The sequence below is a fragment of the Salvelinus sp. IW2-2015 genome, linkage group LG36 (genome assembly GCF_002910315.2).
Source record: "Salvelinus sp. IW2-2015 linkage group LG36, ASM291031v2, whole genome shotgun sequence".
Lineage (NCBI taxonomy): Eukaryota > Metazoa > Chordata > Actinopteri > Salmoniformes > Salmonidae > Salvelinus > Salvelinus sp. IW2-2015.
The window spans coordinates 24,197,569-24,212,686 of NC_036875.1; the positions used below are offsets into that span (position 1 = coordinate 24,197,569).

General features: G+C 41.6%; 1 protein-coding gene across 1 annotated transcript in view; it reads right to left on the reverse strand.

The window, feature by feature from the left end:
- Window positions 1-14,991, reverse strand: part of LOC111959907 (motile sperm domain-containing protein 2) — a 29,560-nt gene extending 14,569 nt beyond the window's left edge. The window contains exons 1-9 of the mRNA XM_023981753.2: window positions 14,860-14,991; window positions 14,692-14,749; window positions 13,793-13,945; window positions 12,682-12,768; window positions 12,344-12,498; window positions 10,844-10,904; window positions 10,566-10,604; window positions 10,312-10,436; window positions 9,887-10,057 (exon numbers count right to left, since the gene is read on the reverse strand). Coding sequence (XP_023837521.1) covers window positions 9,887-10,057; window positions 10,312-10,436; window positions 10,566-10,604; window positions 10,844-10,904; window positions 12,344-12,498; window positions 12,682-12,768; window positions 13,793-13,945; window positions 14,692-14,749; window positions 14,860-14,892 — 882 coding nt within the window. The 5' untranslated portion in view covers window positions 14,893-14,991. The remainder of the gene's footprint in view (window positions 1-9,886; window positions 10,058-10,311; window positions 10,437-10,565; window positions 10,605-10,843; window positions 10,905-12,343; window positions 12,499-12,681; window positions 12,769-13,792; window positions 13,946-14,691; window positions 14,750-14,859) is intronic.
- Between the last annotated feature and the right edge of the window lie 127 nt (window positions 14,992-15,118).

A 15,118-nucleotide genomic window follows, 5' to 3' on the forward strand; every position in this document is an offset into this window, starting at 1 on the left:
TAGTATTAAATGCTTAACTATAGTCATCCAGAAGCGGCGTTCCTAGTGCCCGGGGACTTCAATGCAGGCAAACAAATCCGTTTTACCTAATTTCTACCAGCATGTCACATGTGCAACCAGAGAAGAATATATATACAGTGGGGAGAACAAGTATTTGATACACTGCCGATTTTGCAGGTTTTTTCCTACTTACAAAGCATGTAGAGGTCTGTAATCTTTTATCATAGGTACACTTCAACTGTGAGAGACGGAATCTAAAACAAAAATCCAGAAAATCACATTGTATGATTTTTAAGTAATTAATTTGCATTTTATTGCATGACATAAGTATTTGATCACCTACCAACCAGTAAGAATTCCGGCTCTCACAGACCTGTTAGTTTTTCTTTAAGAAGCCCTCCTGTTCTACACTCATTACCTGTATTAACTGCACCTGTTTGAACTCGTTACCTGTATAAAAGAACAACTGTCCACACACTCAATCAAACAGACTCCAACCTCTCCACAATGGCCAAGACCAGAGAGCTGTGTAAGGACATCAGGGATAAAATTGTAGACCTGCACAAGGCTGGGATGGGCTACAGGACAATAGGCAAGCAGCTTGGTAAAACAAGCAACAACTGTTGGCGCAATTATTAGAAAATGGAAGAAGTTCAAATGACGGTCAATCACCCTCAGTCTGGGGCTCCATGCAAGATCTCACCTCGTGGGGCATCAATGATAATGAGGAAGGTGAGGGATCAGCCCAGAACTACACGGCAGGACCTGCTCAATGACCTGAAGAGAGCTGGGACCACAGTCTCAAAGAAACCATTAGTAACACACTACGCCGTCATGGATTAAAATCCTGCAGCGCACGCAAGGTCCCCCTGCTCAAGCCAGCGCATGTCCAGGCCCGTCTGAAGTTTGCCAATGACCACCTGGAATGATCCAGAGGAGGAATGGGAGAAGGTCATGTGTGTCTGATGATGAACAAAAATAGAGCTTTTTGGTCTAAACTCCACTCGCCGTGTTTGGAGGAAGAAGAAGGATGAGTACAACCCCAAGAACACCATCCCCAACCATGAAGCATGGAGGTGGAAACATCATTCTTTGGGGATGCTTTTCTGCAAAGGGGACAGGACGACTGCACCATATTGAGGGGAGGATGGATGGGGCCATGTATCGCGAGATCTTGGCCAACAACCTCCTTCCCTCAGTAAGAGCATTGAAGATGGGTCGTGGCTGGTCTTCCAGCATGACAACGACCCGAAACACACAGCCGGGGCAACTAAGGAGTGGCCCCGTAAGAAGCATTCAAGGTCCTGGAGTGGCCTGCCAGTCTCCAGACCTGAACCCAATAGAAAATCTTTGGAGGGAGCTGAAAGTCCGTATTGCCCAGCGACAAGCCCCGAAACCTGAAGATCTGGAGAAGGTCTGTATGGAGAGTGGGCCAAAATCCCTGCTGCAGTGTGTGCAAACCTGGTCAAGAAACTACAGGAAACGTATGATCTCTGTAATTGCAAACAAAGGTTTCTGTACCAAATATTAAGTTCTGTTCTGTCTTTTCTGATGTATCAAATACTTATGTCATGCAATAAAATGCTAATTAATTACTTAAAAATCATACAATGTGATTTTCTGGATTTTTGTTTTAGATGCCGTCTCTCACAGTTGAAGTGTACCTATGATAAATATTACAGACCTCTACATGCTTTGTAAGTAGGAAAACCTACAAAATCAGCAGTGATCAAATACTTGTTCTCCCCACTGTATATATATATATATATATATTTTTTTTTTTTAAATAACTCTAGACTACCTTTACTCCACACACAGAGACGCATACACAGCTCTCCCTCATCCTCCATTTGGCAAATCTGACCATAATTCTATCCTCCCGATTCCTGCTTACAAGCAAAAACTAAAGCAAATAGTACCAGTGAATCGCTCAATACGGAAGTGGTCAGATGATGCAGATGCTACGCTAGAGGACTGTTTCGCTAGCACAGACTGGAATATGTTCCAGGATTCATCCAATGGCATTGAGGAGTATACCACCTCAGTCACCGGCTTCATCAATAGGTGCATCGACGACGTCGTCCCCACTGTGACCGTACGTACATATCCCAACCAGAAGCCATGGATTACAGGCAACATCCGCACCGAGCTAAAGGCTAGAGTTGCCACTTTTAAGGAGCGGGACACTAATCTGGACTCTTATAAGAAATCCCGCTATGTCCTCAGACGAACCATCAAACAGGCAAAGTGTCAATACAGGACTAAGATTGAATCTTACTACACAGGCTCTGACACTTGTCGGATGTGGCAGGTCTTGAAAACTATTACGGACTACAAAGGGAAACCCAGACGTGAGCTGCCCAATGATGCGAGCCTAACAGACGAGCTAAATGCCTTTGATGCTCGCTTCGAGGTAAGTAACACTGAAGCATGCATGAGAGCACCAGCTGTTCCAGACGACTGTGTGATAACGCTCTCCGTAGCCAATGTGAGCAAGACCTTTAAACAGATCAACATTCACAAAACCACGAGACCAGACGGATTACCAGGATTTGTACTCAAAGCATGCGCGGACCAACTGGCAAGTGTCTTCACTGACATTTTCAACCTCTCCCTGATCGAGTCTGTAATACCTACATGTTTCAAACAGACCATCATAGTCCCTGAACCCAAGACAGCGAAGGTAACCGGCCAAAAAGGACTTCTGCCCTGTAGCACTCAAGTCTGTAGCCATGAAGTGCTTTGAAAGGCTGGTCATGGCTCACATCAACATCATCATGCCGGAAACCCTAGACCCACTCCAATTCGCATACCGCTCAAACAGATCCACAGATGACGCATCTCAATCGCCCTCCACACTGCCCTTTCCCGCCTGGACAAAAGGAACACTTATGTGAGAATGCTGTTCATTGACTACAGCGCAGCCTTCAACACCATAGTGCCCACAAAGTTCATCAATAAGCTAAGAACCATGGGACTAAACACCTGCCTCTACAACTGGATCCTGGACTTCCAGACGGGCTGCCGCCAGATGGTAAGGGTAGGCAACAACATCTGCCACGCTGATCCTCAACACTAGAGCCCCTCAGGGGTGCATGCACAGTACCGTCCTGTACTCGCTGCTCACCCATGACTGCGTAGTCAAGCATGACTCCAACACCATCATTAAGTTTGCCGACCACACAACGATGGTAGGCCTGATCACCGACAATGATGAGACAGCCTACAGGGAGGAGGTCAGAGACCTGGCAGTGTGGTGCCAGCATAACAAACTCTCCCTCAATGTGAGCAAGACAAAAGGAGCTGGTCATGGACTACAGGAAAAGGAGGGACGAACAGGCCCCCATTAACATTGACAGGGCTCAAGTGGAGCGGGTCGAGAGTTAAGTTCCTTGGTGTCCACATCACCAACGAATTATCATGGTCCAAACACACCAAGACAGTTGTGAAGAGGGCACGACAACGCCTTTTCCCCTCAGGAGACTGAAAAGATTTGGCATGGGTCCCCAGGTTCTGAAAAATGTCTTGAGCTGCACCATCGAGAGCATCATGACCGGTTGCAGCACCGCCTAGTATGGCAGCCTCTCGGCCTCCGACCGCAAGGCACTACAGAGGATAGTGTGTACGGCCCAGTACGTCGCTGGGGCCAAGCTTCCTGACAACCAGGACCTATATACTAGGCGTGTCAGAGGAAGGCCCAAAAAATTGTTAAAGACTCCAGTCTCCCAAGTCATACTGTTCTCTCTGCTACCACACGGCAAGAGGTACTGGAGTGCCAAGTCTAGCACCAAAAGGCTCCTTAACAGCTTCTACCCCCAAGCCTTAAGAGTGTTGAACAATTAATCAAATGGCCACCCGGACTGCTGCTACTAGCTGTTTATTATATATGCATTGTCACTTTACAAATTACCTCGACCAATCTGTACCTCCACACATTGACTAGGTACCGGTACCCCCTGTATATAGCCTCGTTATTGTTAGGTAATTTTCTTGGTGTTACTTTTTGATTTGATTATATTTTTGTATTTAATTTTATTTAGTAATTATTTTTTTAAACTATTTATTTAACTGCATCATTGGTTAAGGGCTTTAAGTAAGCATTACACGGTAAGGTCTACCTGTTGATTTCAGCAAATCTGACAATTTGATTTATTTCAAATTATAATCAGTTAAATACATTTTGGGACTGTGTGTGACAGGTCATTTCATTTCCTAAATAAACACATCAATCCCCATGATAACCCCTGAACCTTGTTCACAGTATAGTGAGGCAACAAGAAGAGGAACCCTACAAACACATTTCCTGTGAGAACACATGGTCCCATGACAATGGCTAGTCAGCACTTTCACTTCAATAAACGTAAACCTTCGCCCACATCCAACTTCCTCCCTCATACACCCACCCACACAATGAGTTCACGAGACCACAGAACAGCCGATATAAACACGTGGTTTGTTCAACGTTGGCAGAAAGTTATGGAAAGACAGGTGAAAGGTCAGTTGTGGTGGGACGAGCGTCATTTGGCCTCTATAGTATATTACCAAGGCCAGTCCCACAGCTTGAGTGAGCCAGATGGGAGATAGGGAGAGGGGGAGTGCAGCAGGAGAGAGAAGATGTGATAGGATGGGAGAGTTGGAGGAGAGGTGACTGGGGTGTGCCTGTGATCCGTGTACAAGCACTAATGAGTCAGATGGGGAGTGTGTCTTCTACTGTGATAAGCAACACACACCTCCACCAGACCGCTGCGACACACACAGATGACACAATAAAGACATCAAGAGACACTTGAGCTGCTTCTGAAATGTCTATTTTTATTCAGTGTTCAAATCAAGTGCAATACACAACAGGGATTAATTAGCTACTGTTGAAATGTACATGAGCATAATTGACTGATTTGTTGATTAAATAAAAAATTACAGCATTTCCGTTGATTAAATAGACTATCAAATAATTGCATAAGAGTTACAATCATAACTAAATCAATTGTTAATCAAACAGTGAAAAACAAAATGTTCAGTTTATCATTCTGGTTAATCAAAATACTATGACCTACCGTTATTGATCACCAGCCCCGAGAGTTAAAATGTATTTTTTACACAACGTTTTCACCAAACATCTTGCAAGGTAAGCTTAAATCTGGTCTGTGTTTGAGCTATATGGGGGATATCAAATTAATCCTTAGGTTGGTAGGAACAAATATAGCCTATTGTCAATGTTATCTGATGATGTATGACTTAATGGCAACATCGAATGTCTACCGAGTGACTATATCTTTGCGCATGAAAGATATGATGAAAACACTTCAATATCCCACGTATGTCCCCCGACACCACCACAATGTTTGAGAGAGGTTGGTGTTGTAGAAATTTCTTTTTTTTTGTGAACAATAACTTTTAGGCACATCCAGTGTGCAAAAACAGTGCAATTACCACATTCGGACACTTGAATGTACCCTGGATACCCCATAACACCACCACAATGTTTGAGTGAGGTTGATATGGTAGAAATTGTGTTTTTAGACTGAAAATTTTGCATTTAGGGATTGCAAATATGTAATAGCACTGGTATTATCTAATTTACAGACATATGCCACCGTGGAGAGGTTTAGGGACACTTGGAAACATCCTGAGACCACACCTGACACCACGTACTAAAACATCTGCCCATTTCTAGTGGTTAGGTCTATCAATCCCATATGTTTTCTGATATTGTTCACATGTTGTGGAAGCCACCTGATGCGTTTCCAGTTCTGGGCATCAATAATTCACTTATAGCTTGTCAATGAAAGATCACTTTCAAAATAAAATAACGGTTATTTTGTATGTGCTTGATCTTGTGTTTTCTGAACTATGTAACTACTATATATCTTCTGATCATTTCCTCACAATCTTACAGATTACTTCTTTCCAAATATACCAAGTGTTGGCATGTCAGAATCATGTAATTACACATGAATAGCAGTTACTTTTGGGTATCTCTATTTAGGTGAAAATCTACATTTTGCCATTACATCTAATATTAATCCTACTGGCTAAAATGAGAAATCACCCAAAAAATGACATAGGGTTAGGAACAAACATTTAGAAATGAAAAAGGACCGTCTTGCCACTACGCAAGCTGGAGTGAATAAGGCTGATCTCGGCAGCAGATACAATATGAAATCCATACATCCAGAAATGTCTAAGACATGTAGCCCGTATGAAATTCTTGTTTTGATAACATGATTTGTAGGCAGCGTCCCCAAGCAGACCGTGGAATGACTGTTCGATGATCTGTGCACAGTTTTTGAAATGTTATTCATCTGGATTTCGCCTATCGAGAGGATTAAATGCATAGAAATATAATGAATTAAATGGACAAGTCATTGACTTGAATGGGGACTCCTATCTGATAGCCGAATCCGGATAAATAACTTTTGAAAGACGGGGCCCTGGAGTGGTTATTGACAGTAAGGCACAATACAGATGATTTTTGAAAAGGTGCTCTCTCGTCGTTTGAAACGGTGTCGATACACAGAGGTAGGTCTTGCAATTACAGGTATATCTGTCATAAGGTAAGTGCAAATATGCTAACATAAGTGCGGTAAAAATACCAAAAACTTTAGTGCTGGTGGTAGTATGACTGTATAATTATCTTTCTCTAGTATTATAAACATGGAGTACATTCATCATTATAATACAGTAGATAAGCTCATTTGAACTGAACACAACAGTAATGATACAATACAGTATGGTTTTGGATTAAAAAGGTCAGTACAATACATTTAGGCATGTATACACTTGGCACACTTGCTTTCTTTTCACTACAGAAAAACAATTTCCCTAATGTTACATTAAGTAAGATAAAACACTCAAGTTGGATAAAATACCACCATGCTATAAAGCTGGTCACTGGGACAGGCATCAAGGTTGAAAAACGTTTCTTCTTTTATGATGCAGTATTGTGAGTAATGTATCTGATAGCCTACTTGATTGGCTATGAATCTCTTCAAAAACATAATCAAATTCCAAATCATCTCACTGAGTCCGAAAAGTGCAACACATTGTAGGGTTCAAATTTGAAATGTTTGATCCAGATCCATTTTGGATTCAATCAAAGGCTGAATGAGTCGATGATGGTGATTAGATGGCAAGGGTGGGGTACTCACACATTCTACATGAGTAAAACCCTCAGACTGCCCTTTCAGACTGCAGAACTCTCCAGGACTCAGTACTTCTGCTGGTGAGGCTAAGAGCATACAATGGCTTACCAAAACCAGCCCTTGGTTCAAAACAGAGAGAAAGGCAATTAGCTGATCGCTCTGGGACGCTACTGTATCAACACTGTTGAGACACACAGATATTGATTCAGGAGGCAGGACAATGTTTATGTAGAGAGAGGAGTAGCAGAACATAATCATGACGGCAGAATGTGTGCAGACAGACAAACTGTAAGCAATGGATATCATGATTGGAGTTAGGACCCTAACCTTAATCACAGCAAACCAAGAGATTAGCCTATAGCCTAAGTAGATTGTTAGTCAGAGTCAACAAAGACCATTGTGCTCACTCGCGTGTATAGATGGACTCATTCACATACCACTCGATCACACATATGCCTACACACAAAACCACACACAGACTGGATAAGGCTCGGGTTTTGGTTTGCCAACCTGATTTATTATAATCTATTACAAGACATTCCCTGATCATGCCAAAGAAATACCCAGGCTGAACCTGAACCATACACCAACCATACCGTTCCCTCTGGGGTTGCGCAAGGCAGGCTGACCCTCCCTGACCATAAATACATAGCTACACTCCAATGCCACAGCAGAGTGTGTAGTTTGACTCCAGGTCTGTATGTTACAACACCGTCAGCAGGCCATTCCAAGGAAAGGGTTTGGGTGTGAATTATTGGTCCTTGCTATCGGGGATTCTTGGGACATCCCTACCCCACTGAAGTTGAAATGTAAAATGTTTATGATTAGGTAAGGGTTAAAGTTAGTGTAGGGACGTCCCAAGGATTTTGGATAGCCCTAACTATGTTTATTTACCGACTCATTTGCATATGTCCATTTGTAAATCTAAATATGTTGTGCATGACTAATGTGGTCTTAATTTACAATGGGGACTTTGACGTTTTAGGCTCCAGGTGCTTAAGAGGCTCATGCGAGCAGCTTCGCGACGCGTAGCTGCCGGGGCCACTCTGGAGCATAGGTCTGTGTATCTGCGTGTACGCACGTGTGTGTGTGTGTATATGTACAGAGTCCCCTGTGAGCTACAACAGTGGTGCAGGTTAGCCAAATGGCTTAAATGTAGGGTTTGGTGGCATCCATATTGTCATACCGTTCCTGTACCATACCAGGGTATACTGTATTACCGGAAGTGCACACAAGGGCCGAAATAAATAAAATTAATATATATATTTAAAAAATCATACCATTGGTATTTCTAAATTCCCACAGTATACGGTACATCGCACATGCCTAATTAAAGTTTCAACAAAAGTCTGCTTTGACACAGCACAGTCACAGCATAGCCATAGTGCCCCGTTGTCTGACAATGTAGAGACAACACAACCCTCTGCCAGGAATACAGGACACATAGCTAGCACAGCTACACCCAGAGAGCTACATCAATAAACACCCAACACTTCACAGCACTACCATCCAGTTGACATTACACTAAAGAATATGAAACAGGTAGATCTACTCATGTAGGCTAGTCTTCATATGACAGAAATGACAGTAGCATATATCATAGGCTACAATGTGTGTTTGTTTTGCTTGTCACACAAAGTAGAGGCTAAATAGATTGTGCTGTGGATGAACAGTGAAGACCCCAAGGGAAGAGAAAGAGGGGAATGTGTGCAGCATATGCCAGTAATGATGTGCTGACTGTTGCTAGGGTACAGCAGCCTAACGACAGCAGAGAGCACTAGATGGTGGAGGTTGTCTCAGTGATGGGCCCTGGCTGCACGGTGGCCGGCCGGCAACAAAACCATTAGTGGTAACACAAAAGAAAGAAAGTAGGCCCCGCGGGTGTATTCTGGGAACTGCTTTAAACACTGCTGTGAAGTCAGGTAAGCCGAACGACGCATGCGGGTAAAAGCGGTCTCCACCGCAGCTAGGAAGAGCTTCTTTGACGGCAGTCAGACTTGACACATTCTCAATAGCCTGATGAGAGGAGCCATGGGTTGAGTGAGGTAGACTGAGATAGATCCAGAGAGTGGGACTGCGATGTGCGGGTACAGTCAGTCAGTCGACAGGAAGGATTAAGCTGCAGCTGGAGACATGGGAAGTCACCTTGACCGAGACAATGAGGAGGAGCTTAACAGCTGCCAAATCAGGGCATTAGCGCCTCAACCATTCACAGCTCTCTCCACAGAGGACCCTGATTACATAATGTTATCTCACACTAAACGTTGAGAAATGAAAGGGTCTGGGAGTAAAACGGCACATCAAAGTGAGGAGTAACTGAACTGAACTTCTTCTAACGTCTTATTTGACTGTGGACAGGGTGTGCTTAATGGTAATTCGAGCTAATGATGAAGATAAAATCTGTCTGCTGTTTCTAAGAGAACCCCATGCAGGGTTAAACCGTCAGTAATCAATTTTAGCTCACTGCAAATACTAACTAAATTCACTCTACTGTTAATGAGTAATAGCATCCGCCATTATCAGATTTAATGGCAGGCTACCTTAGAAACACGACAACATCTTGTACTAATTCTAAAAATCGAATGGATAAGTAAGACTATTTAAGCCAGATTAGGAGTTTATATGCAGCCACAGCGTGAATATACAATGTATCTGTGCGTGTTGTTGTCTTCCTTGCTGTACCGACATTTAGAGAGGAGGACAGAAAATACCAGAGTTGATAAATAAAAGGGGAGGCTTTGTACCTTTTTGGGTTTGACAGCGACCTCGGAGCTAAAGCTTGACTCCAACTCCTTGCCCTCTGATTCGCCCTCCTTGCTCTCATTGTCATCCTCGCTGACGATTGGTCCGTTCTCACAGGTGGGTGTTTGGAAGTCATCGTCAGGAAGGGGAGGATAGCTGTATTTGAAGGGGTCCTGGAATGAAGTCAGAGATAGTATTAAGTCAACCATCCGAAGTAGTGATAATGACCAAATATTGATTAGTCACAGGCTAGGCACATTTTCTCATGAAAAGTGAGCGGAGGAATAGAGGCAAAACCTGTAAAATGTTGACATTTGAAAAAGGGAATTCATCAGATGAGATAGTAAGATGAAAATGTATGCAGCCAGGTAGATCAATGGACAGCGTCACTGCCATCTTCAGTGAGTTAATTACTGCAGGTACATACTGTTCCACCCATGTGAAGAGGGAGGTACTCAGAGTCAATAAGCGTCTGGATCTCGTTTTTGGATGCAAACTTGAGCTTGCTGATGGCTTCTGGACCCAACCATGTCTTCACAATCTTCCATGCAGCTGAAAAAAAATAAAATAAAAAAAAACGGTGTCCCAACGACGAAGTCCAAACTACGATTCGATTATCATAAAATCCTTATGGGTACTAACATTTCTATAGCAAATATTTTGAATAACTACATGACTCACCATTCATGATCCATGGCATGTCAACAATGATCATTTTGGCTGAAATGACAAGATAAAACCATATCTGAGAGGTAAAATGTCATAGACAAGCTTGTAGCATTAGCCACAACACCGAATCATATGATGCCATGTGCGTTGTTTTAAATCCATTTATTAAAACTAATTTCACACAATGCGTGTCAATGATAATACTAATTATGTAGGCCATCTGTGTCATACAAAGTTGATCGATCAACCTGTGAATGAAATCCATATTGTTACACTTTTTATATACTTACATAGAAACTTTGGATAATACACTTTGAAGCAATTAATGATATACTTCACAAAATCCATGTCCTGAAAAAGAAAAAAAAGTAAATGAACACGACTCAAAAAGTACAGTGCTATACAGCCTCAAAGCAGGCTTTGACTAGCAAAGACGTTTTATGGGTTTTCAATAGGGAAATTGTTTGCTCAGCCTAAGATATTTACTGCCGCAAGCTGTGCAATGACCCAAATCACCACCATTGAAACTTTGTCACAAGTTCTACTGAACAGAGCTGTAGCCAATCCATTTCATACTTTCAAACACCTTCCCTCAACTCAATCATATGAAATATAATTCAGGCACCCCATGAAACACCATAACTAAGGCAATGGCTAGTCTACTTGCATTGCGCTGATTGTATTAATCACAGTATTTGCTGACACATTGCAGTTTGGTTGTGTACTGTATGATTGAGGAACCTTGATTAAAAGGTTGTATAAAGTCGCTCTCCATAACAAGCCTTAGCTGCGATAACTACGCACAGCTTGGAAACTCAAAGGTTTCCTTTTCGTGTGTGCAAATGTGTTCTCTAAACAAACCAATGCTATCTGTCCTGAGTCTCCTGAAACAAGGACAAAGGTTGAATTCATACAAACACACGAGACTACCGGTATCTAAAACTCTCCAGTCAGTTGAATGGATTACAGCTACCTTAAAAGCCTCCTTCATGAGAATTCACTCAGTCATGTTTTCATTACCATATTGGACTATTATCGTCAGACAACACTATCAATCTAGTCATACCCTTAGGAGGAGCCTGTCTAGATCCCACCCCCTACAGACACATTTTTTAAAGTTAATGAGATAACACTGGCTAGGCCTGTTCCAGCCCACACAGGGCTATTTCAGAAAACTTAATTGAGACTGCTTCCCAAACTGATCTACTAATCCACACATTTCATATTTGGGTTTTGTGAAGTTATTTATTCTCTCTCTGGCTCGTGTGTGTTTAATTGGTGCATTTCTCCAAGAGAGTTTGGCCTCTGAAGCAAGCTGGCTGACAGAGGAGAGTGCCTGCTGGGAGGCTCCGACAGACAAAGTCAGTCTATGGATTAGGTAGTCAGTCGATTTGGATTGACCAAACGGATTTAAAGACCACTTTAATCTCCAACGTGCTAAGCATTGAAGAGCATCAATCCCTCCAAGTCCCTGGCTCAAACAGCAAGCAAAATTAGGATGCTCACCAGGGCTTCAATGACACTCATAACCACCCACAGAGTTAGGCCACATCTTTTTGAAAAAGGGGCAAACATGTTTAATTATGAGGACAAAAAATTACAAAAATAAAGCTTGCCTTTAACCTATGTAGAGTGGATCAACAGTGATATTGGTTGAAACCAGTGCTATTGATGTACTGTAGCAATGGATGAAATTACAGTGATTCTTCAAACACTATCAAATAATAAGGGCAGGTGACAAATACATGAAATGACTACAATGTTAATCATACAGGTAAGTGTCCACTCACGATATTGCTGATCCCTGAATCAGCCATGTCGAACACAACAGTCAGTGGCATCCCTGGCTCTCTCTTAGCATAGCGCTCCAGCCAGAAGGCAACATACTTCTTCTTGTCCATGATGGTCTTTGCATCCTTGGTATGTAGCTTGACTTTGAACCAGACTGAAAACACAGACAAAGGTATTGCATTCAATAATCTCAACATATGTGGCAAACATATTAAAGAACAATGACTGAACATTTTTTGTATCCTTTTGTAAGGGGTATCAATATTGTGTCAGTGAGCAATTATTAGAGAAATCAATTATACATATGGTACCGTATGAGCATATTGAATCAACATACAGAGCTTGTTGCCTTCCTTGTCGTAGCCGTGGAGAAAGACAGCCCCCGTCTCAAACATCCACTTTGGAATGCTGCTCTCAGTGAGATCTGAAATAAGACAAAACTTTCTTGGCCAAAAATCTAATAGAGCATTCAATAAGAATGTTACATAATAGGAACAATTACTGGCGAAAATAACTTTCTTAAAAACCAACGTATTCCTAACACCTCTCTTCTATTCAAGACTGACAAAACATGTCAACAAGTGACAGTAACTCATATCAGATGTTGTAAATCCAATTTCTGCATGCCGCCGATTTAACAAACTGACTGTTGTCTGGATTAAAACCTTGTAATTGCATGACTAAAATGCCACAATTTACCAGTGAAGCTTATAGAAGATTGTCTCCGGCTTGTACGGATAGACTATGAAGCCTTTCTCTGAGAGAAGGCCAAGAATCTATCCCACATTGGCACACAAAAACAGCTACTGATGAATCGTCACAGTGTGGTGATACTGATAGGCCTAAATAAAAATGCTCTTTATAATTTGCCTGTATTTGAATATAGTTAGGACACTACTTTAGCAGAGTGTAGAATGTGTGCTGTTCCTGTTTTCTACACTCAACCTTAAAAGGAGAAGTTTACTTTTTACAACCAAATCTCTATTTGATGCAAATGGCATGTTATAGAAGGGTCCAGACACTTTTTCTGTCATTTAACTTGGTTTTGAGAAACCACCCACTTGCAGTATGGGGGCCACAGATTAACATGAACAAAGGCTCCAAAAACACCCAAATATGTCCTTTTAGAAACAGCAAAGCTCTCAGTATAGTGATGCAGGTCTTTAGATGTTGTACACATGAAAGTATCATTCCGAACATTTATATGCAATGATAAATTCCATTTTGTTGCGACTCAATCCCACCATGTCTAACAAACAGATTATCTGTCGGCATTTATAAAATTGTACCAAAACTTTAAATAATGGTATGACTTTACTCGCATAAAAACTGTGGATGGAAACGTGGTTATTGACAGTGTCACTACTTTCCACTTCTTTAATCCCTGAAAATAAGGACACCTGCAATGGAATTTTAGGAGAGGTTAAAAATGTGCCCAGTCTCCTCACCATTCAAACCAAATTCTTTCCTCCACAGGAAACTGTCGTCAATCATTTTCAAGGCATCGTCAACAGAGTATTGTCGCCATGTCAGGTATGCCTCCACCAGAGCGTCATCCTTCTGTAGCCTGTCCACATCTCTGGAGTCATATTTGTCAGATTCTGTGAGGGATAGAGAAATTAACAATTTGTATTACTCATATATAAACTAAAAACCTACTCCAAAAACACACCTATGAGTTTGTTGTTTCTAACCTTTTGCGACAAGACCCTACCATAGAGTGCAGACAGTAATTAGCCTACTGTATGTAAAACAAAACAGGGGTGCCTTGCTACTTGAGCTACCTCATTTACTAAATGTAGCTGTTTAGGAAACAAGTGTTCTTTCAAAGAGGGATTGGTCTTTCAAGAACGCTTATCAGGGGACTGAAAGGTATAGTATAGTCTTCACTTCAAGTAGGATACTCAAAATACCAGGTTTTTCTATTACAAAAAAACAAGTTTACATTATAATCATGGTGTGAACAGAGACATGTCACTGCCAGTAGCCAAACCAATATTCATTCATCAATGAATTAATGTATCAGAACAATCTGTCAGAAACTGAATAGGTATGATGATGATTACTATGATAATTATTGTTTACAAGTGGCACATGTGAACATATGGCAACAGGCTACTATTTCAAAAGTATGATCTGTTCTCAGTCAAATAAGTAACGTTAGCTAGCTAACGTTAGCGAGCTAAGTAAACTAGATTGATGAACTGAAATCGAACAGCGCATAGCTTTTTGGCTTTTAGCTAACTAGTTAGCAAATGATGTTATCCGTTACAGTAGCTAGATTATGGGGTGTTGTGTCAAATGTTATTTTGCTAGCTAGCTAACTGGACTGTTAACAGGCACTTACCTTGGACGTACTCATTCTTGAACTTCTGTTTTGTCTCCTCAATTTTCTTCTCAATGTCCTGTTGTAAGAGAGATAAGTTTGCCATGTGTAATGTTAATGAATATTATCATAACAAATAGCCAAGCAAAATATATGTATTCTTGTTTCTAAAATGAGCTGGTGTGCTACCTGCTCTGATTCGAGCTGCCCAACTTCCGCCATGTTCAAGTGACTCTGTTCAAGTGACTGCTTCTGTGGTGGCTACATGGAAGTTGATAGATGAATCAGTACTACCCACTGATATACAATATATGTTGCCATTTTTACTCTTGGCTAGCTCGTCAAATATATACATAAATATATGATATCTCAGGTCCATTTATGCAAATGTAAAGAACATTGCATGGATTAATTCAAGCCTCTTCAACGTAAGCATTGATGACAAAGC